The 24,512-nt window shown below is 38.5% G+C and overlaps 2 protein-coding genes across 3 annotated transcripts in view; both read right to left on the bottom strand.

Moving 5' to 3' along the window:
• Positions 1–3,182, bottom strand: part of cep70 (centrosomal protein 70) — a 4,134-nt gene extending 952 nt beyond the window's left edge. Inside the window, exons 1-6 of the mRNA XM_016292950.1 lie at positions 3,025–3,182; positions 2,630–2,652; positions 2,124–2,223; positions 1,578–1,701; positions 227–407; positions 1–152 (exon numbers count right to left, since the gene is read on the bottom strand). The exon at positions 1–152 is cut by the window's left edge and continues 20 nt beyond it. Of these exons, the coding sequence (XP_016148436.1) occupies positions 1–152; positions 227–407; positions 1,578–1,701; positions 2,124–2,223; positions 2,630–2,638 (566 nt within the window). The 5' untranslated portion in view covers positions 2,639–2,652; positions 3,025–3,182. The remainder of the gene's footprint in view (positions 153–226; positions 408–1,577; positions 1,702–2,123; positions 2,224–2,629; positions 2,653–3,024) is intronic.
• A 5,160-nt stretch (positions 3,183–8,342) lies between these two features.
• On the bottom strand, positions 8,343–24,110 carry LOC107600973 (double-stranded RNA-specific editase 1-like). 2 transcript variants are annotated; one of them, XM_016292973.1, is made up of 11 exons: positions 23,952–24,110; positions 20,473–20,499; positions 18,085–18,153; positions 14,151–15,088; positions 12,332–12,446; positions 12,079–12,247; positions 11,381–11,532; positions 11,098–11,266; positions 10,028–10,209; positions 9,765–9,943; positions 8,343–9,643 (listed from the first exon to the last, which is right to left on the bottom strand). In XM_016292973.1, the coding sequence occupies exons 1-11, from the start codon at positions 24,049–24,051 to the stop codon at positions 9,467–9,469; spliced, it is 2,277 nt and encodes a 758-aa protein (XP_016148459.1). In that variant the 5' UTR covers positions 24,052–24,110; the 3' UTR covers positions 8,343–9,466. The 2 variants fall into 2 exon arrangements, with proteins under 2 accessions (XP_016148459.1, XP_016148458.1); XM_016292972.1 differs by lacking the exon at positions 23,952–24,110 and having other exon boundaries at positions 20,473–20,504.
• Between the last annotated feature and the right edge of the window lie 402 nt (positions 24,111–24,512).

The following is a 24,512-nucleotide window of genomic DNA, read 5'->3' on the forward strand; positions in this document are numbered from 1 at the left end:
CGGGCTGATCTGCGGTGGATCTGTTGGAAGGCCTGGTTCTGTCGGGCCACACGTCTCTCCTCCTCCCGCACGGCGTACTGGAGCTTCTTCTGCAGCTGAGACACCTGCTCCTTCTCCTGAGACAGCTTCTGCTCCAGAGACTGACAGCGCTTCTGCAAATACACAACCAATATTACTGATACTGATATCTAAAGCAAATAATTTAATGCATTTAATGCCTGAATACCTCAGCATCTCTCTTTTCCTGCTGCAGTTGTTGGAACTGGCTGTGCTGTTGGGCCGCTTTACCAATGTACGAGTCCTCTAGGTCTTGAACTTTGACCTTCACCCCATCCAGGATGCCCTCCAGCTCGGCAGCCCTCTGAGACTGACGGGCGGCTCGCGTCTGATGCTGCTGCACGTCCTCTCTGAAAATGATACAGGCATCTTTATGAGCTGTATGCAAGTTTTTGCACTTCCTATTTGCTTGGATTAGCTGTGCTGTGGAATGAGCAGGGAACACGTCTGTCCTGTCAGCTGATCTCATCTCCTTCCACTCATCTGGCATTATGTTACACTACAGCAGATGGGCAGCACCACTGCCGCAAATGAGGGGTTTACATTATTGAGCGTGTGCTGACAGAAGCAACATGTCCAGGAGGCGTCCCTGGAGATACCACAAGTGCTAAACAATTCAAATATTAAAGAGTCATTTGAATATCTTCGCTGAAATGCCAATAATGAGAGACACATTCCACCCCAAAATGAGATATATTTTGTATAAAGAAAACAAAGTCTACTTTTAAGACCTTTAGGACTTTCATGAATTTAAGCACATTTTCTTCTGATTCTCATTACCGCAGAACATAAAAAACTGTGATATAATAACACAAATCACTTTGTTGGTTCATCATTTTTTAAATAACAATCAACAATTTAAAGTCAATACAACATATTAAATGATGTTTTAAAGCATGTTTATTTATTTTTGCATTACGGTAATGAAAATTTTCATTAAAAATGATCTATTTCTAATTTCTATAATATAATACCTTATTTATTTCATTTGATTTTGGGGTGAAATGTGATCAGGGAATGATTTAAATAACTTTTTAAAAATTAGAATCAACAAAAATGATTTTTAGTACAACCATAATGTATAAATCTTTATAAATTGTATAGTATGTATATTTTTCATATAACTTTTTTTAAATATTAATTATCTTAATTATCTTAGAGTTATGATCAATAACCAAAATGTTTTATTATTTTACTCTTTGGTATGTTTTTTTTTTAAATACATAATTGGTCAACAATAATGAGAATTAGACCTTTAAATGTCATAAACACAATTTCACAATAAAAAAAAAATTTTTTTTAATTAATTAATTTTATTTTCTTTATGCAAAATATAATTTTTATATATTATTTTTTATAGTTTTTGGAAGAGGTATGACCCTCTTTTCAATCTTGTGAAATTTACTGTACTGAACCTAATTTTATGTCATAACCCCAAGATATGAATATAATAAAGACCTCTGCAGCATTAGAGGTGTATTAAAGCATATTAACTGTGAATCGATGAAAGCTAGACTCACTTTAGTTGGCTGTTGGACTGAATGAGCTCTTGAATAAGACCTTGTCTCCTTTCAGAATCTGACAGCATAGTCTTCAACATCAGCCGTACATCAGATGCAGACTTACGCTCCAACAGAACCAACTCTACAGACAACAAACAACATCAGTATAAATGCATGGACATAGAAATATTGGTCAATACTGAATACCAAAAATTATTATTACTTAACCAAAATGATGACTGATATACATAGACATTTAAAAAAAAAAATTTTTTTAAACATAAATAAAAGTTCCCAAAAATAAATCACATGTAATATATTAATTAATAACAATAATAAAAAATAAAATAACATTAAAAATGATAATAAGAAATATAGAACGTGGTTTACAAATGATTTACAAAAAAATAAAAAATTCGGTAGCCTATAATATAAAAATAAAGGTCCTCAAAAAAAAAACGCTGTTAAGTCTGACCAATGACTTTCAGTTGCTTGAGAATAATTTCTTTAATTGATTGAAAAACTATTTGTAAAAGATTTGAAAGAAAATAAAAGATGCATTACCCGCAAGGTTCTTGTTCTCAGTTGGATCTGCAAAGTTGACAGGTTTGAACCCATGATGCTGCAGCAACCTGTTAACAGCGTCCCACTCTCTCTGCTCCTGCTGCAAGAGCATGAAACACATTATAATCACATGCATTATTACCTGCAATCTCATCTAGAAGCCAATGCATGCAGAAACATCAGAAATAACTGCAAAAGTATTTTACAACCTGAAACTGACTGTAGCTCCACAAAAACACATATGTTTTGTCTCTGGACTGCAGTGCAGCAGTCAAAGCTTTTCTTTCCATCTTTATCTATTCCAGTTACACATAATCTATGAGCTGCAACACTATTTTAAGCATCTTATCAAGTCTTCCTCCTTTCCTCTGACCAGATCAGCTCTGCAAACCCCCTCTATCCATCCACAGCAGGTGGAGGGAACCGACACAGATCAGATTACTATCCCTCCTATCTGAAAGAACAATAAGAAACACTTCCACATGATGGAAAGCGAGAGGGCTCACCTGCTCCATCCTGATCAGAGAGCCTGTAAGAAAACAGATGCATGTAAGCATTGTATACTTCCATGTAATGTATTTAACATGCATTTACAGGCATGCATTGATTAAAGTCACATGCAATTGGCAGGTTAGTCAATTTGTGTATCGACTAACTAATACTATGGTTCTCTACGAAGCTAAATAAGGTACTAACGTTACTGTTCTAAAAAAGAAAAAACCGTAAATTGAAGTAGCATGGCGAAACATGGTATTCAAATGGTAAAATGTCCAAAAACATGGTATTTTCCAGTGTACACACAAAATATAAGCAGTAACGCTGCAGGGCAAACAGTGACTACAAACGCGGCTTGAATTTAAATTACTTAAAATGTCTCAAGCAATAGTAAGTTACACCATACCTTAAAGCACCGATGATTAGTGTTAATTAATTTCTATCCTATCAAACCGTCATCATTTTATGAAACGACAAACTCGAGTCTGCTTATTGTTTCAAATAACAGCGGAAACTGACACGGACGAAACGCTTCCTGGATTTAGACCAATAGGAAGACAGAATGACCACGCCACGCCCATCACGTAGTTTGCGCCAAAGTACTGACGTTTCCCTCTTTCTTGTTTCTTGTTTTTTTTTTTTTTGTACTGGTGCTATTTAGCGGCCACTAGATGGCTGCAGAGACTGAGCTTTTGAATATGGACAACCTAGAAATTTAAAAAAGTTTTTTTATATTATGTAAATACATTGTAAAATATGCAACAATACTATTTATATTTATTAGTAATTTAATAACGATATATAATAAAAGAAGCAGTTGCAATTTAATGTAGAATACAAAAACATAATATACATAAAATGCAAACAAGACCTCAACAGATCAGCTCCATAATCTTTCAAATCAACATTTCTGTTGCGTCAGTTTTTACAGACAGCATTTATTGAGGCTCTAATCTCTCTTCACAGGCACTGCGCTGACAAATTCACGAATGCTATGGCATTTCGTGTTGTTCTTCTTGTTGGAAGGCCTGGTTCTGGTTTCCTTGGAAAGGGCAAAGTCGCCTTCGTACGGTGACCGAGAAGTGCAAAACAAATCACAATTCTGAAAACAAAATAACAAATTACAAACGCAAATGCAAGGCTAAAAAACAAAATAACAATTCAGAAAGCACAACGACAAATCAGACAAACCGGAAGAGGTAGGTATAGTTTGAGACAGCACCATTGGTTTGGGATTACGCACCGCTGACTGGACGAGACATCTGTCAATCAACGTATACAGGGAAGAACCAGCCGAAGAACAGCAGAGTCCTGGTAGAAAGTTCGGAGATGGTATTAAAGTAGCTCAGTTTAAATGTATTGTATGAGTTGCCCTTACTATGGAATAAAAAATACAGAGTATCTATTTACATTTAGTTAAAAGTGACTGTAAATCATCAGCTCCAATAGCGCAGATGGATAAGCGCGTGTCGTTAGCTTTTTGACGCGTTCGATCCCGCCTTTTGCCGAACTTTTTTTTCCACAAAAACACAATTTGTCGTTGTGTTTTCTGATTCGTCACAAATTGGAATAAATTTTCAACCGGCTTGCGGTTAATCGTTACATCCCTAAATACTGTGTATCTCTCTCTCTCTCTATATATATATATATAGCCTAGGCCTATAATAAAATATATGACTCCAAGTTTAATTACATTCCTAACAGAAATTTCTATTTGAACTTGATTTGTTAAGTGCGTTCTAATGAAATAACTTATTAATGAAAGTTATTATAAATGTAATTGTTTGTGAATTTTAACTAGCATCAGTTTAGTTTTGCATGTTTACTTGAGGTAAAAGGAACAAAAATTACGAGATGTCCATCAAAAATTGAACTTTGTGTGCTTTCTCCGAGATTTCGGTCGTAAGTACTTGAGTCAATTTTCTTTGAGGTAAAATGTTTTCATCCAAAAGCCCCCAACGTTTTTTTTCCCCCACACTTCAACTCCAACGGTTTTTTTTCCCACACACTTCAACTCATCTTATCTCGCTTTGGCAATTTAAGAAACCAAAACAACCGACACGTTGTGCTCGCACACAATGCTTTGAAATGATGCTTAACAAAAACAGTTTAAGTGGAGTGAGACGCACATCTATGACTCCAACGACAAGGGCAGAAAGAGTGCCACTTTTTTCTTTCTACACACTTAACCTCCTGAAAGGCAATTTGGAGATAAAGGTTGAAGCTGGAAGCCATAAAAGGCGTCTAACGCTAATCCTGCCTCACCTTGAGTCTGATCGAACTCTGAAAATCATCCACAAATCTCTCGTTTCTTCCCTAAACCGTAAATACATCCACACGGTTCGCACAACGGTGGGCAGCTTTCTTCTTCTCGCACCGGAAGTTCTCTGAAGCTAAAGATGGTGTCGAAAGTTTTAAAGTTTTGATGGCCAATAAGGTTACTTTACTTTGTTTGTTCAGGTTTCTGTGAAGCGCAGAGATGATGCAAATCCATGCCGGGATTATCTTCCACTCTCTCACCTTGCACAGGTGTGGAGAGCTGATATGGCCCAAACCCACATGCTCCCGATGCACCATGGGAAGAAGCGGGACAGCTGTGAGAGGGAAGCCACAGGTTTGCACAGATTATTTATCAGAAACCATTTCTGTCAGGACCACTATCGTCAAAGACGATTGACAATTAGCATACGGTTTGGATTGGCGGTATGGTTCCGTTCTGAGCAAGAACTCCCTGCGCCTCCATGCAGCCTAGCATGGATGAGAGCAGGGAGAGCAGCGATAACCCCCCAGGGTAAACAGAACAGAACCAACATAAATGTATTGCAGATATCGTTAAGTTCAATAATGTTATGTACACATTTTAGAATTAGTCTGATTCAAAGGAGAATCAGAAGGCTGAATCCTGACTGACAGAGGAGGAGTTGGGGATGGAGGAGGGTAATTAGCTATTGAGCAATGCGAAAACTGCTGATACTACTGCGGGACCTTATATATGAATGCTTAGATAGGTGTCGAATTCCCATAGGTTGATGGGGATCAGCTGAGAGTCAGCTGATGCGAGCTTGACTAACATGACCTGCCAGAACTAACGCTACGCTAGATTTCTCTACTTTCATACGAATGGGAGAAGAAAGAAATGAACTGCTTAAGAATATTCCTCTGAAAAGTCATGTCTGAACTCTAGTTTAAGAAGTATATAGTATATGGGAAAATATTCTTCATACTTCCTTGTTTAGCAAACGCAAAACTACCTTTGCAATGAAATGACTTGCGTACACTAATAAGTGAAGATGATTTGACGCTTAAAACGTACTTTCATGTAATCAGGCTCATTCAGTCATATTAAATAATATTGTTGACGCCACCCTACAAAGGTCTGGTGGAATAATCAATGCCCCCCAAAAGACACCAATAAATATACCAATAATTATAGCTACCTGTCCTATCAAATTCCTATCACATTTAGAGGTGAACAGAATCAGCAAACCGACACAAACTGGACAAATAATATACTAATTGATTAAGTTTTGGAAGTTTTTTTTCTCCCTTTTAAAAGTTGATAAAAAACATTTTATTATCCGATCCTATACCATTTTATTGTTCGTTACATTTTAATACTACAGTACTGCTTGAAATGTTTAGGTAATTACTGTTATTGCAACTTCATGAAATTATTTCTTTCTTAATGTAAACATTTTTTAAAATCCAGGGTCCATGACTGAGGCCAGAAAGTCCTGTATTTCCTGTATTGTAAATTCATCGATTAAAACTTGTTGTAAGCACGCACAAAGTGTTTTTAGAAGTTCTTGCAGTGAAACAAAGGCTTCAGACTTCAAAACTGATAAATGGTCATGTAAAAATAGAAAAAGAGGGGAAACACTCTAGAATGTGAATTAAAGGAGTCACGGATAAAAGCACTTCAGCCGAAAGGGCCATTGTTCAAAGACCAGTCCGGCACAACGAGCTCAGATAAACACAATTTCACTCTAGTCACTGCGATTACCACACTGCTAATCGCTTCATGTCGCTATTGCAGGTAAACAAAAGGTCATAATTTAGTGGAATTAGAATTCCAGAAACGAATCCGCTCTTTTGTTCTTAAGAACGCACAGAACACTGATAATATGTTTTTAATCCATCACCAAGTCTATTAAATTGTTTGGGTATTTAAAAAAACGTTGAAGCTTTCAAAAGTCAATGCAATTGCACAAAATACCGTTTTTTGGAAATTAAGTACAACTTTCAAGATTATAAGAGAACCATGTTGCAATTACGTTGGAGTTGTTTGGGGAATGTTAGAAATCATGAAACAAAAGTTCGACAGACCAAAATCAGAGAGAACGATAAACCACAAAAATTGTGATCATTTTATTTTCTTACAGTACAGTTCCCTTTATCGTTTTCTTCTCATGTGAAAACTCATGCAGCTTTCGAGTCTTTGCTTAGATGCAGCACTTAAAGCAAGGCCTGGCAGAACCAGTTCAAAATGAATCCAAGACTCTAGTTCAGACAACAAAGAGCATCCTGAATTGCAGAACACAGTGGCATCATGGGAATTTTCCAGGACAAGCTCTCGACAAAACTAGGTTGAGTTCTAGAGTTTGCAATGATTCTAGAGCTCCTGCTGAGCCAAGTCAAACAAAATAATAACGGGCTGGTCCCAAATGTTGCTCTCAGTCCTCCGAGGACTCGCCACTTTGCTGACGTAATGCAGCATAGAGTGTTGAGTTGAAACCCACTGTGAAGCTCACATCAGTGCTTTGCAGAAGAGTGCACTGCGGCTACAAAGCACCCTTCTAAATTGTACACATTCTTCCTGTGTACTTCATAGATAACATGCAAACAGGAACACAAATCCACATAAAACAGCCATTTGAGGCAAGTAATCAATGTAAAATCTAAAGCAATTTTCTGGAATCTGTAACACTGTAAATTAGTATTTACATAATTACAATAACTGAAAAATGTCTGATGATCAGATTCCTGTACAACTTTTTTTTGTCAAATCTTCCCCCAATTGCAATCTGATTAACTTAGATTTCTGATGATACAGTTCAGTCTTTATTGTTTTCAATAAAATGGCATCACATTCTTAATATTAAACAAGAACTTGGATGACAAAAATCAATTTAAACAGAAAACTAAAAATGTCAAATTTACAATTAAGTGGAAATGTGGCTTTAGACAAAAACACGTACATAAAAATACATTTATACCTTAAAAAACAAGCAAACAAAAAACACTGGGTTTTGCCTTTACCCAAAACTGGGCTGATCCTGTTGGGTCATTTTGTTGGATTATTTTTAGCTATTTTATTTTATTTTTAGCAATTACTGCTGTTGGCCTATATTTGTAACTATTAAGAGTTAATAGACATCGGCTGATTATTTAAACAGCTAATTATGTCCTATCAAACAAATGGGAGGCTTGTTAATAGCATTTAATTTTCATCATACCATGGTCTTGTCTGAGTACTCTATTCTGGGGTGCGTTTCCCAAAAGCATCGTAAGCCAACTATGGTCACAAGTTCCGTCGTTACCAACATATTTCAACGATTCGATGTTTCCCGAAACCATAGTTCAAACAAACATTCGCAAATAGCGTGGCAATCTTGCGTGGTAGGAACTACATACAGCTCTTGACCTGTGGTTAGAAGCATAGTTTCTTGTTAGTAAGACATATGAACTTAAATTATGCTCTTGGGCACAATAAGCCAGCTAATATGCAGTACAATCTATATCTTCCATTCCATTTAAATATATATACATTTTAATCGATTAATTTTAGCGCGTCCTCAATAATCGACGTTTTTTGAAGAGTGCGCATGCGCATAAATGCCTAAGAAAACCCAGAGTATGACGTAAGAGCTAACCCGCGATGAATCAAAGCTCAAATAAAGCAAAATGACAGGGAACAAAACATTAGGTAATCAGGTGGCATGTTCAATACAGCAGCATCTCAGAGATCTTGAATCAATTAATTAGTAGAAGGTTATTACTCCAACACATGCGTGTGACGTCATAAACAATGGCCCTAAATTGTTGAACTAATGTGTTTCAAACGACGGAGATGCGACCGTGTTCGGGAAAGGCACAGTCGTGACTGGCTAGTTAGTTTCCACAAAAATGCATCGTACTATGGTGGTTAATCAGTGAGCTACGTCGTTGTACAGGAAACGCACCCCTGATTGGCTGGCAGGTATGTATTAAAACTGTTTAATGCACAGGTAGCCGTGCAGTATCCCTTACTTGACTGTTATTTAAGCACCTTAAGTTAGTAAAATGTCGAAAAGATGCAATAGAGAATAAAATTACTCCATTGCATTTTAAGTTATGTAATGTATATTAGGGTGTTTAAAAAGGTGGCCGAAAGCACAGTACCACCATTGGTACTAGAAGTACCAACTATCGGTTTCACAATTTTGTATATTTTTGTGCAACCAAGCTGCTGGTTTATAGCAACCATAATATAGATCAGTTTGTCTCCTCTCCTGTGAGAAAACTTCTTGCGGGGAACCTCCTTGGTGAATTTAATTTAAATTAAAAATCATTCAGGTAAAATTAAGCCAGCATTATAGTCAATGTGATTAACCGTGCAAGCCACCTGGGTTGGTTTGGCGCAAGGTACTTTCCATCTTTTACGCAGTGCCAAGTTTTCAGCTGTGTTTAACCCAGCCATTTTTTGAGTGAACACGACCATGTTTTTAACAGATAAAAGAAACCAAGTAATTCTCAGTAATAACAGAGGCAAAAAATAAATAAATACTATGGAGGTTAGATTAAAACCTTGCATTCCATGGAAATGTACAAAAGATCTCTTGCTGACAATCCTTTTCTCTCGATTTATCTTAAGAGGTAAGGGAAAACTGGTCTTGTTCGATGGGTTTTTCAACCCATGCACCAAGTCCCGCTTTGTAGAAAGCTTTGAAGAGAGTCTGTTTGGCCGCGTGATATTCCACTGCCGCTTGTTTTGCCTCATGGTAGGAGCCTTGCCGAGATCCTTGGATCCGCAGAGTTTCACTGAGCTGAGAGAGGTAAAGGGATATTTGCTTTTAATATACCAAGTTACCATATTTATAAAAAATTAAACCTTGATTGTTTTGATTTATCCGTAAGCTATCATCCAACTTTACAGAAATGCTTTACCTTGGCATGTAGACAGACCCAGCGACTGTAGAGGGCGTGTTTACAGAGGTGAGACGGTCTTCCGAGATCATCTTTTCCTGTGGTGGCGTTAATGATCTCCAACCCCTGATCTCCGACTGTCCAGTTGACGCTGAAGTTGGGAGCTTTCCCAGGTTGCCTTGCTTCTGTGTTACTGATACCTGCAGAGGAAGGAGGTACCAGACATGGTTGGGCAAAGAGCTGAGAAAACTCATACAATCAATCATTCATTTGAGATGTTTTACCACTAAGAAGAGGTCTGTTGAGGGCAAATGGTTTGGGAAAATCGTCCATGTCTGCAATGCGCTGGTACACGGCTCTGGAAAGATGGTCGGCGTGGTACAGACTTCCCAAAATTAAACTGGAGAAATAGATGGGTTCTGTAAAGTGACTCAGAAGAGACCCCTGGACTCCGATCACGTTCCATCTACGAAGGGAAAAAGAAAACCACAGATGTTTGAGAAGTACAGGTGTGCACTTGGTTGACAGAAGGAAACAAAGACATTGGTTGCAAGCGGCAAAACGGAGTCGCGCCCTGTGGACTACAGCATGATACTTATGCCACGGTACAAACCGTACCATGAAGGAATAACAACATCCTGATGTCAAGAGAGTGCACTCGCACACAGTCATATTTACGGCAACCATTGAAATGATCAGAAAAATAACACCTGGGATCTATAATCTCAATCGCTGCGATTTCTCAGAATCCTTCAGAATAAGGTTTCTTCCAAAGGTGATGCATGAGATCGGAGCTCTCAAAAAGCCTCAGCTCACAGCTGGATGTTAACGACTGTGCTTAACTGGAGTGGGATTCTTGGCGTCCAGTGCGAGGCATGCGGATGTGTTTGCGGCAGCAGGCTTCCCTCAGCGGGGAGGCTGTTTTTTGGAGACCATAATCAAAGCCCTAAATCAGGGGCCCAATGCCCCTGCTCCAGGGAGCCCCCTGCTCTGGAGAGAGCTGAAGTGATTGGGGTTTCAGAGCCAAGAAGACAGCCAATCAGCTGCTTTCTGAGTGCCGCTGGATGCAGTTAAAGGTGGGGGGGGGCACGAGGAAAAAAGTAATGGGAAGCATTCCACATCGAGCAGATCAAGAAGAGGTGTCACCACAAAAGTGGGCGACCTGATGTCAGCAGGCTTTTTTTCCCCTTAAAAAGAATCATAAATCATCAAAGCTTCAGCCATGTTTTATTTAGAAAATGTGGTCAAAAATAAATTTTTTATTATGTATGGAATTAAAATGGATTACAAATGTCAACTTTAAAATATCGTCTATATGGAAACAGTGTTAAGTCCTCTACTGACAGCATCTTACCTGGCAATCTTGTCACTACACGACATGGTTAGCAGTCGTTCTCCCTGCAACACTCCATCCCAGGTCTGAATGGTGTTACTCGTACGAACGGGTATTGTACCTTCTCCAGACTCAATCTTGGTTCGCAGTTGTCCGCGGGCCTTGCGGTTTGGATGTCGGTCACCCTGGTCTAGAAAGAGCGAGCTAGAATTTAGTTTACTACTTTTTAAAAACCGGTCCTTATTTTATTGTGGCATACAACAACAAAATGAGCAAATCCATCCATCCATCATAATTTGCATACCCTCGGCACCAGCCTCATGAGGGGAGAAGATCCGGGCATCGCCGCAGGGCGATGTGCTGATATACAGATGGAACTCAATATCGTCTTTTAGCCGGTAGCCATGTTCACTACACCATCTGAATATGGATTTCTCATGTTCCTCAGTGCTGTCGCTAAAGAGAAAACACACACACACACACACTTGTGAGATCTGTGATGTCAACTGAGACAATTAGGAGGGCTTTGAAATGTCTATAATTTAAAACAGGTCCTTGGCCTTACACCCATCTCATCAAATCTGTCATTTATTATTTCACAGTGAATAAAGGTCATTTCTAATTGATTACACAGGCACATCCATGTCCACATCAAGTCATGCTAATCGGCATCTGAGAAATCGATCCAAAAATAATCTTCCATATCCACAGGCTAATATGAATGATTTGTCAATTCTTAATGATTATAAAATTAAAGGACGATTAGACGGTAATGCTACCACCCAAACAATATTACATATTATTATTATTACTATTATTTATTAATATATCATTTATATATTTATTTTATAATTATAATAGTTTTTTTATTTTAGCCGCATTAAACTGACAGTTGTTACATGATATAATAGCATGGAAATTATATATTAGTGTCAATTTAACATTAGTATGATTAAAAATATATAATTGCAAACATAAGATAAATATGTATACTTGTTTCACCTGAGGAAGTATTCCAGCTGACTGTACAGGTATCTGATGAGAGAGCGACGTGCGATGATCTCAGCATGGCAGTCGTTAAGGGCCAGTCCCCGATCACTCATGTACTCCCCATTTATACACTTGGTTCCCGTGGTGACGCAAATTACCTGAGCATCCTTCACATCCGTACCTGATAAAAACGGTCAGCAGGATTTAGCCAAATAGGACATGTTCCTGTTTCAATGTTCCAGTCAAAAGTATGCATTGTGCTCACCAGTTGTCATGACAACACCCGCAAGGACTTTCCGCCGTGCATGTGGAGACGTGAAGTTATCCGTCAGCTCACTAAACTTTTCCACAACTAAACGAGAAACAGCATCCGCAAGGACCTGAGGAACCCACAACCATAACTGTACAAACAACTGTATACTGCTAATAACAGTGCTAGCATGTCACCTGGCTAATCAGCAACGATGAAACGGCTGAAAGACTACAACCTTCTGGAATAAACTCCAAGGATACATTAAATTGATGCTTTTAAAGTCAGAACATGTATCCATTTGAAAATGGTTGACAAAATGGCAAATGCTCAAACAAAAGAAATTAACTGCTTGACTGACACTGAAAGATCTCTTTAGACAGAAAGGTGAGAGCGATGTGTTTTCCTGTTTGAGAAGTGCTCCTGTATCTGATTTTAATTAGGATTCTGTTTATTCTCTTTGGTTGTTATCAAAGGGGAATGGGAGGGATTATGAACAGGATTAACTAATGTGTAAATAATGCCGTGTACACTGGCGCACCGATTAAAGGTTTAATGCTTGAGTTAATTTGAAATCCAACTGAAACCTTCGTGTGTAGGTTCTGATTTAATTAAAACTGTTAAATGAAGACTGGCAGGAGCTTTATAAAGGACAAATGATAGTTAAGCAAAGCTACTGAAGCATAGCATTTAATCGCATTAAAATTGCTTTTCAATATCAAGCTAGATAAAATGCGAGACAGAGTTCCTATGAATGTGGCCATATAGAAATGAACTGAATTAAAGGTGCAATAGGTGATTGTCTTCAGAAACATTTTTTGTTATGCTGGTTGAAAGTCTCTTCACATCCCGATAGCAATCATTAAGTTAAGTGGTCTAAATGTATTTATCTGTATTTATATATTCTGTGGAAGGCGTAGGACCAAGAAATGTTCGTCCAATCAAAACGCTCGGTCCGAGCGTTTTTATTGGCTTTCCTGCCTGTCTGTCAATGTATGTATCTGCATACCTCTGCGCACCCTGTTCGTGCAGACAGGATACGTCATCAGCGCGTTCACGCACGCTGTGCAGACAGAGCGAGAATGGCAGACAAACATCAACAACCCGACCTTCCTTCCTGGTATTGAAGGACTTTTAAAGTTTTCTCGCCGGTGAAAGACGCATGATTTAGCCCAGCGTTTCCCAATTCCAGTCCTCGCGCACATATTTTGCATGTCTCGCTTAGTTAACACACCCGATTCAGATAACCAACTCGTTAGAAGTGAGCTACGTGCATGAACTGTGTTCCGATCGATATGATCCCTACACCGTGTTCATTGCTCCCTACTCCCTGAGCAGGGGTTTACTTCACTTCGGAACATGGGCTGGAATTGAGAACGGCTGATGTAGCCTATTGCAGTAATGTTGTCTCTGGTATTCTGGTCTGTGAGCGTCTATGCGTTCAGGGGGCGTGGCTTTGGACAGCGATTGCAGGGAGGGTGGGACAATCGCTTTCAGTGCTATCAGGCTAACGTTAGCATTTTCCAAGATCTCCTACTGCACCTTTAATTTATGACATAGTTATGTTCATCGTTGCCTAAACATAGACCACCATATGATGTCATTTTGACCAAACAATGACCACTTACACAGTTAACACCTAGTGTTAGCTTAGGGGGAAAAACGAAGAATGTAGGAAAAAGAAAAAAAAACTGATATATGTTAATGTATAAAAATGCGATTATTTCATAAGAGAGACAATTGCAGTATGTCAATAACCAGTGTTTTGATTGTGTCAAAGAGAAAGTACTGTAAACAACAACCCCTAATAAAAGATGAGGTACACAGTTCTCACCTGAGGCAGGTGCAGCTGAAGTCCCTCTCTGGGGATTGGCTGTCGGGATGGTGTCTGGTCCAGTTGCATGTTAAAAAGTCCTGACAGAGCCGCTTGGGCCGCCCTCGCTTTCGCCAGCTTTTTATTCCGTCCGGAGCCTTGGAACATCTGAGTTTCTACGGTAACTGCCATTGTAAAGTTCTTGGCATGGCTTTCACCACTCTCCGCCACAAACTCATACTTCAGTCCTGGCCGAAGCTCATTTAGGATCATCACAGCGTTTTTGCCACTGCCTGTAGGGGGCGTTGTGAGTGCAAGGGGTAGCTGGAGAGGAGGACATGACCTGTTGTTGTTTTTCAGCGCCACGGGCAGAGGAAATTCGTTTAGGGAGCAGAGAGACCCATTGCTGCCAAGACTCAGGTAGAAGGGGTCTTCAGGTGGTGCGGGTGTCTCAAATCCGTTAAATAGCATGTCTGGGAAATCTGCTTGATCTGAGGTGAAGTCTGCGTTAACAGTCAGCGTGCGGCCCATCGCGAGGTGAGCTTCGGATGCATTGGGAAACTGAACGAAAGAGCGTAGCGCTTTTTCGGCCGCATTCAGTTTGGCTTTCTTCTTCGTTGGGCCTGAGCCCTCAAATAACTGTCCATTAACCTCAACGGTCATAATGAACACAGGTGCATGTACCGGCCCCGTCTGAGACAGAAGTTTGTACTGCAGTCCCGGTTTGATTTCGTTCAGTTGCATGAGAGCATTTTTCGGCAAGACTGGTCCTTGCGGTTTCCTGCGCTTCTTGGGCCGGAATTTGGAATGCCCGTGGCCTTTGTTGCCCTCCTCCAGAGGGCGTTTCCTGCTCAATCCCCGAGTGTTTCCATTAGCTAAGTGAGGCCCCTCCCCCAGCACTTCTTTGGAGGAGAGGTTGTCCAGGTTGCGGTTTTCTTTAACGTCCATGCTACACGAACCTGTGATGTCCAGAGAGAGTAACTTTCAATGCCTTCCATGCAGGACCTTGTAAATGTAAAATTTAGAGATTCTTTCATCTCTCTTTGTAACTGGATTGAAATGATAGCATCCTAAAAGCATGTTTAGTCTAAAACATTTAACATTATGACAATATTAATATGGTTTAAAAATATTAATATTGCTTTCAGAATTATTATTTTTTAGCTATGACACTTAGATTGAGAGCAAATTGCTTTGTTAACAAAAAAAAAACTCACTAATGTGCAGGTGCAATTATTGCCCAATTAAATGCTAACATTCCCCTAATGAATCAGTGAAAGAGCACATAATCTCTATTTCCATTATTTAGATAGAAAAATGTATTGTAAATACCTACATTTTCCTGGGAATCATGATTTTTTTTTTCCCCAAATATATATATTTTTGACAGTATTATTAAATACAGAATGTGCCATTTTCACCCATACTAAAGAACAACTGCAAACTACCAAAACATCATATCAACCAGTTGCCAAAGCTGATGGAAATGAGTGTAAATTCTCATTTATAACATCCTACAGTAAAAGCTTGACAAGTTACTCCATTTGGTGCTCAGGAAATATAAATTAAAAGAGAGAGAACAGACAGACAGAAACAACTGATATAGAAAGTGCTACCAGAAAATCAGTCTCAGATGACGGTTTGGGACAATCTTGTCATTCCCATCTGAGACAGCAGTTTGCACTGTGGTTGTCGTATAATCTCATCAAGTTGCATCACACAATGTTTCAGCAAGACTAGCCTTGGAAAGTGAAGTAGACACGACTTTTGTTGTCCTTCTCCAGAGGGAGTTTCATTGGATCTTCGGTGGAAGATGTACAGGTAGCAACACAAACCTGTGATGTCCAGAGAAAGTAATTTCGGTCCAAGAGCTTCAATAGTTACATTCATCCCTCTGTAACTGGATTGCGATTGTTATCTTCTAAAAGTCAATTACAAACACTAACAATTATAATGCGGGCAGTTAATGTCAGCTTTCCTTGAAAGGAGAGGTTGTCCAAGTTGCGGTTTTCTTTAACATCCATGCTAACATTCAGATGTCAGCTTTTTAGTGATTATAAAGGGAGCGCTCTTTGTTTGCATTCTGCCATGCCAAACCATGCACGCAGCAGTCCATGCTTGCTTTTCTGTTAAAAATAATAGTGGTTTGTGAATGTTGATGCCTTAGTAACACATTTTTTATCGGGGGCGTTTATGCTGGGATGTTGTGGCTAAGCGAAACGGAACTTACTATTTCATGGATGTACTGAAAAACTACTTTTATGCAGGAGGGAGCAGGGCAAAACATGAATGTTGCGGGCAGGAGTGGGACAAGACAACATATATTTCTGCGGGAGTGGGCGGGTGCGGGACTGAAAAATCCATCCTGCTCAGGTCTCTACTTTGTACTTAGTATCATCTTGTTCAGTTGCACTATAGCATTTTTTGCCAAGACTGGCTCTTGTGTTTTCCTGTGCTTCTTGGGCATCATTGTGGAACAATCATGGCCTTGGTTGCCTTCCACAAGAGACCGTTTCCTGCCCTATTCCTCATGGGTCCCCAAGGGCTTTCTTCATAATTCTGTCTAAATTGTGGTTATCATCCATGTCAAATGAACCTATGATGTCCAGAGAGAGTAATTTTGGCTTTTGATTCAGAAGCTTAGAATGTTAAATCAGTGACAGAAAAGGAAAGATCAACTGAAAGGACTGGAAGTTAAGAGATATAGGAATCAATGGTCAATCTTAAAGTACACCCCCATCTTCTTACCTTACCCTGTTTGCAACCTTTAATACAGATGAAAGTAAAAGTCAGTAAACAAGGGGGAAAAAACAAAACACCACATGGTGTCCACAGATGATTCTTCATATAGTACAAACATTTTACTCCAAACATCGGAAAATGTTCAGTAACAAGAGTTCAAAAAAGGAAAGGTCTTCATTGTGGAAATGAACGAAATGGCAAGAACATAACCTGAAACCCAAAATAATGCTTCAAATCTCCACACAGGTTTTGTGTTAGGAGTGTGAGAGTTTCAGAGTGTTCAACAGCCTTCACTTTTCCTCTGCGCTGCCTGTCTACAAATTGTCCTCCTGGGCACGGTGTTAACTTCCTGACCATGCCCCCTATAGACTCTAAGGGTACTAGGGATTATGCACTAGCTCAAAGGCAACAATCAAGTGGAAAACATGTAACAGGATCTCACTGATAGGGTGTAAAAAAGCAGAAGAGTGCAGAATTCAAGGGCTGTCACTATTTGTGTACATCTGCTATTCTGTTCCAGATTCTTTTTTGGAGCTTTCAGGTACCCTCTTTTTTTAATCCTCTATGGCCCAGTTTCACAGACAGAGCTTAGTTTAAGCCAGGACTAGGCCTTAGTTAAATTAGAATATTTTTATTAAAATGACTTATAAAAAAAACATTACTGGCGTGCATCTCGAGACAAAACAATGGTACTGACATATTTTAAGATATGTCAGTGCAAGTTATTTTCAGTTGAGACATAAGCCTTGTCTGTGAAACTGGGGCTATATCAGTTAACTGCCAAAAAATGACAATGACACTGCTAATTACAATGCAACACTGCAGTTTTTGGAGTGTAAAGGCTATGCACATCAGCTACAAAACAATGCATATGGAAAGGAAGGAAAGAACTGCTTGTGAAAATGGCTTGGCGTTGTACCTAATAAACAAGAAAATACAATAAAGATGGACTGTGGATTTTCCTCAGGAGGTCAAACATACCTCCTTAAACCATTGAAATCTTTTCATCTGCTCTGAATTTAGGATTAGAGTCAAACAGAGAGGAATATCTGTCTAGGTCCTAAGGATAAGTCTTCCATTTTTCCACTTTTAAACAAATGTCATATTTTTTGGCACTTTTCAATAATGCATAAATCAGAACATTGAAAAATTTTTGTTATCCACAAATGAATTTCAAAATGGAGGTAGATATGGAAAAACGAAAAACACTCACTCATGCGTTTCTCTTCATCCACATCCAGACTGCAGAGCTTCTGCTGCCCCCTGGGCCGCCCACCGGCTCCTATTGCAGAGAAACCAAGGACATTTAAAATTCATCTCCAATCATGATTTCTGCACACTGAAGCCATCGGTTTCCACTTACACCCTCCGCCTGCTCCCTTAATGAGGCTAATTAACCAGCTTTAATGATGGGAGACAACTAATGTGCAGGTGCAATTATTGCCCAATTAAATGCTAACATTCCCCTAATGAATCAGTGAAAGAGACAGGCAGAGCACGCTTTGAGAAAACAGTCACTTTTAGCACTCGAGCCTCAGCTTGAAAGTGATCAGAAAAAAGTTTAGAGGAATTAGGAAAGTCTGTTGGGGAGGAACAGGTCTGTTTATTGGATCTATTACTTGAACATACTTAAAAACTGAGGTCATACCAGTTAGAAACGACATCAAAAAGGAAAGATGAATATTGGCAGAAACAAAATAACTGAATCCAAAGGCAGGGAGATATGAAAGCGTCTGTACAGATAGGTTTGAACGAGGATATGGTCGCGTGAAGTGGATACAGTCGATAAGAGAGTCTGTGATAAGCAAGCCTGAGAAGCTGGATAAATCACGAAAGCTATTAAACGTGAGTGACGTGCACAGGCACTTCAACAGAAGCTTTTTAAAGGCGATATACTGACACTTTAGACATAAACACCATTTTATTTCCTGTCATCTCAAGTTTTCAATCTTGACGAAACGTCCCATTTGATGCTAGACTGAGCTGAGAAAAAGTCTTAGGTGAACAAACATGAAATCAAAATACCTTCCTCTTAGAAACCATTATGAATGCAAGAACTGGAAAATAAGGTGTCGGGAGTTGGATAAAATCACATTCTGAATGCGAAATCTGTCCACATTTCACTCAGAGATAAGTGCACCTGCTCGTTGATGGTGATCACCGATTGATGTTGATGGCGGTAAAACGCCATAAAAGAAGGGTTAGCTGTGGTGAACCTCATGAAAATGAAAGCCCGTGGGATAATAGGAGGCATTTCTCACAGTGCGATGCCTGACACATTAGCGAGCGGGATGGATAAATTAGCCTACATCACTCACCACTCAACATCTGCTTTTATAAACGGGAACATGCAACGGGAACAACATACAGACATTTATTGTATTTTACTTGACCTCAGTTTTTCTTTGCATTATTGTTTGGTCATTAAAACACAAATATTCAGTCAAATTGGAGTCAAACTGTATAAAATGATCACTAAACTTGCTTGTGACTCTATAACTGAACTTTTGGCTTGAACTCTTAAACCTTGCCGTTCTTAAAGTAAAAAAAAAACACTTGGCTCTCTTAACGGAGTGTTTAAGATATCAGCTATTAGCTCAAGGCATTTTTGAGTTGAAATGACATCACAGACATGGTTAGCATGTTGGAAACTGTTGCATTTGGTGCTTTAAAACAGCACAGGACGGTGCATTAAATGCCACTCTTGTTCAGCACCATGGAGAGCTGTGAGCTAAGAAAGATGAATTCAGGACCACGGAGAGCAGACGGCTTAGAATGCACAATGAAGGGTAGATGTACGATCATAAGACGAAGCCTGAAAGCGAGCAATAGCTCAGCTCTACAACCCTCCAGCTCATCAAGAAACACTACCGGGAGTGAGAGAGACCAAAGGGAGAGCAGAAGAAATGCAGAAAGGGATAGAACGAGATCTGGACAGAGAAAGGTGTGTGTGTTGGAGTGCATGTTTTATTCTGTTCTTGTGCAGACTGAGAAAGACATTTGGCCTGATTCTCTCCAAGTGTCAGCAAAAGTAAAGAAACAAACTTTCGGTGTCAGCCTGTAAGGTAATACTGTCCACAAGTAGGCCTACTACAAGTTTGGATTAAAGGTAAGTGCAACTAACAGGGCTGTCGCCAAACAGAAATGCCAACTCATTCTTGCAGTCATGCTACCCCAAACATTGGTCTGTTTTAAGATCCTGATCTGTTCAACATGGGCTCAACCAATGGTGTGAGTTTGGGGCGTGGCTATCTGTCTGACTGACTAATAACAGGCAATGACAGTGTTCAGAAAACCTGTTTGAAAACAATCATTGCTTTTCCATTTGGCCACACAAGTGACACAGAAATTGACAATGTTCCTACTCAAAGAAATCATTTCCACCTGAAATCAACTCTACAAGATATTTTACAATGACCTGACTCGAAGTCTCTGAAAAGAGGTCGGTTTCATTTTGAAGAGCACTTTTATGACCAGAGCTTCTTTAAACAATAAAATGCATAAACATTTACTTTGAAAACTTTTACAAAGATTGGTTTAAAACACATGAAAATTCAACTAACATAATATTTTGAATAGACACACGAAACATTCTGCCTACCTTCATTCGTTGTCATGCTGATGATGCCTGTGGGGGGGAATCAGTGACAGACCAATACATAAGGTTAGTTACTACATAATATACAAGACTTTAAAAAAAAAGGTCTTTCCTCAAAAACTGGTAATATTGGTAAGGCACCAAACAATAAGTAGTTCTGCTTTTATATGTGAGCTCAGCTTTGCAAATGTGGCATGGTCTCTATGAACTCTTAGCAAACAATGCTAACAGCCGGTCACAGGCTTTAGCATCGGAGTTAATTGAATAAAGCTCGCCCTCTTTCAGACAATTAGCAGCTGCCAGTACTGCCATGTCTTCTCCACAGGACCTGCAAAATTTTTATGACAGCATTCGTTTAGTGTCGACTCCATAGGGACTCGGCGGGCAGCAGCAGGGCTGCGTGTCAATTCGTAAAGCCAATCAAGTGATTTCATCATTTAACACACATGAACTGAGAGACACACACACACACACACAAACAGTGATAGAGAGAGAGAGCTAGAAAAATGGAGTCAGCCATACTAAGACAGAAGAAAGTTGCATTTTTTCCCATTGAGTTTATATTGAGTCTAAAATGAAGAAGAAGAAAAAAAGGACCGGAAATTGTTTATTCATGTCGTTACTCATTTACAAAAATGTGTTAGTGTTTGTTTGTTTTTTTGCCCATACAATATCAATGGGGTCCAATGTTATGTTGTTTTGGACCCCATTGACTTCCATTATATGGGCAAAAACAGTTAAAACATTGTTCAAAATATCTTCTTTTGTGTTCCGCAGAAGTCAGTCAGTCCTACAGGTTTGGAACGACATGAGGGCGAGTAAACAACATGACTTTTTATTTTTGTTTGAACTAGAAGTAAACTTCTAAAAATGTGAAAAGCCCCCATTATTCGGAACACATGAAGGAGCAAACACAGGTGTCACTGATGTTACGGGTGAGAACAGGTGGGATAGATAGCACACTTTATCAGCAAAGCTCCAGACCAGACCACATGCCACACAGACGGATCTATCACCGAGTCCATCAGAAGGAAAAAAAGAGGGAGAGAGTGTGAAAGTGAGAGAAGGAGACAGGTGGGATGGACACGGTCTCAGTCTTGGCTGGTCAAACCTGAACCGCTTGAGCTAAAGCTGAATTTATTCCCCCCTCCAGTAGATTAAACTCACAGTCCATCCCCCAGGACTTCACTCCACTACACTTGGTCTGGAGGAAATGGTTTTTTTTATCTCCATGTTTGAGCATGAGAGATGATGGCACCATGTTTATCTAATTTGCTGTGCCTCATTTCAGTTCAAAATTCAATATTTTCAACCAGGCATCCATAAGAAAATAAGTCGGCTTTTTGTGTGTGTGTGTGTGTGTGTGTGTGTGTGTGTGTGTATTTTCACCCAGCTGATGCCAGAAAGTTTGTAATCCTTGCTTGAGGATTATTTACCACTGCAGAATTATTCCTAGACAGCAGTCAACTGAGAAAAAAAAAATTAATAAAATTGAGATGCGTTTCTGAAGAAATAAGGTACTTCTTTTTTCTTTTTTTAAAATAATAATAATAATAATAACAACCTTTATAATATTTTTTATTTATCATTATTATATAAATATATACTAGATGCAATTTACAAATATATTACTACATACAATAAATATGAATGGGTCAATTTCATTTTTCAAAAATTACCATTACACTTATCCATTCAATTTGCCTTTAGAACAAGAAAATATCAAATAAACAAAAAAAAATGATTACTGAAATATGAAATTCCCATAATGTTTCATAAATAGGCTTTGTTTTCTAAACATTTCTCCATTCTTTCTCCCTCATAATAATAATAATAATAATAATAATAATAAAGCAATAAATAATAAATATTAATTCATAATTATTATATATTATTATTAATCATTAATAAAATATTAATAAATAATATATATATATATATATAATTTTTTTATTTTTAGATTTATAATATTATTTTTATATTTACATTATTTTATTATTATTATTTACACTTCTTGCAATTCTCATCCCTGCTAAATAACGCTTTATCAACTAGAAAGCTGCAAAAGAGGTTGCCCATTGTAAAGGGGAATATGGGATAAAGGCAAGATCATGCCAAGAAGGAAGGTTTGAATTATACTAAAACAATTGCTTATCAAGCAATTTTAAGAGACCGTGAGCTACAAATGAGCAGGGAAGACATGCGTCCATCAGAGCATCACGATTCTGCAGAAGTGACGGGGAATTCAAAGGTTATCTGTTCACTAAACACGTGAATGATAAAATCTTTTATCTTCACAATAACTCAATTGCTCATCTTTGACTGGCCGCGGCACTGGCGTAACCGTGGTGAGAGATTAGCGGCGTGAAGTGGCCGTCCTAATGAGACGGATTAAACTTCACACACGAGGAGCTGTCTGAATTGAACCTGCTATCTGCTGCCTTCAGCACCGACACGACCGTCTCAAAGAGAGAGAAACAGTACCAGCCTCGAACCTCGACTCAAGGCAAGTCGTAGAGAAGAATAACGGTTGATAGCTACAACACAGCAGGTAGAAATAATGCAAGAACTAGTGTGTAAGAGAGCAGCAAAGTCAGTCTGAGACTCGATTTTGGCACTGACAGCAACAACAGCTATCTGAACTTCAAACACCTTTTGTTCAATGGATTTCCAAGGCTTTTCCATTAGAATTTCCAATTTTCCATTCCATTAGATTAAATAAGAGCTGAGCTCTTAAATCATTTTTTAATAATTTTAAAAAGGCATTTATAACTTATTTTAATTTTAAATTATATATATATATATATATATAGGAAAGTGACTTTTCAATGACTAAGACTGAAATTAATTTATTTTAAAATTCAATAGAAATTTAAATTTAATCATTTTCATGGCAGTTGGCCCCAAGTTTGACTTTTATTTGCATTGACGGCGATATAAAGTGTCAGAAATAATACTAACAAACAGGACAATTCGTTGTACAAACAGAAATCATGTATACTCAACTCTAAATATTACGTTTGCTGTGCAATAACTTTATTAACACAAGAACAACTAAATGTAAGATTATAAAATTAATATACAATTACTGTTCCAGCCTTTCAAAATGGCAAAACATTTCCAGGTTTCCCAAGATCGTAAACCTTGTTTAACTATATCTTGGCATTGATACGATGCAAATAAAAGCATCGCAAACGAAACTAATACTAACACACAATTTGTGCAAACAGAAGTTACATCTACTCAAAATACAAGAAAAGTCACAGTTACAGGATTTTTACAGGACTTTTTTTGTTTTTGTAGATTCCAGTTTTATGTAGTTCAAACAATGAATCAAACAAACCAAAATTGAAAAAAAAACAAGTGTCAAACGTTTACATAAACATTTGCGATTACGCGTTTACGATTAAACGTTTACACACACTTAGATCCAGAGCGACTGAAAGAGATTTAGGTTTTATGTGGAAAGACAAACGCTTTACCTTTGCGTTCGGATCGTTTTTTGCGTCTTCTCTTGAACCTCCTGCGAACGAGGCAGTAATACGCTCCCATGCTTTGAGAGCAGGTCTGACTCTGTGCCATACCGCCGTACACTAACCGCAAACACGATCTCTCTCTGAAGTCAACTTCAGCAGGAGTGAGGGGTGAGACGGAGGGAACGAGAGCGAGGAGGAGAGCAGCAGTGATGTGTTGTGGAGAGGGAGGGCTGACGCTGAGATGTAACCTGCTGTCAACTCTACTAGTCACTCCCTCTTGTTACTGTCATTGCAGACATCTGAAACGAGCTTTCGGCTTTTTCTTTAGTCAAATGCACATCATTTACCTTATAGTTATCAACACACAACTGAAGACTAATACCTGTTGTTTGCCAGTTCTTATTGTTAATAGTCGCCACTTTTTTATTTTATTAAGTAAGATAAAAACACAAATAATTACATAAAAAAAAAAAATCTAAACAAAATTAAAATTACATTAAAGTATATATATATATATATATATATATATATATATATATATATATATATATATAAAAAAAAAATTTT

This window comes from Sinocyclocheilus grahami, unplaced genomic scaffold (genome assembly GCF_001515645.1).
Source record: "Sinocyclocheilus grahami isolate Dianchi unplaced genomic scaffold, SAMN03320097.WGS_v1.1 scaffold295.1, whole genome shotgun sequence".
In the NCBI taxonomy this organism is placed as follows: domain Eukaryota; kingdom Metazoa; phylum Chordata; class Actinopteri; order Cypriniformes; family Cyprinidae; genus Sinocyclocheilus; species Sinocyclocheilus grahami.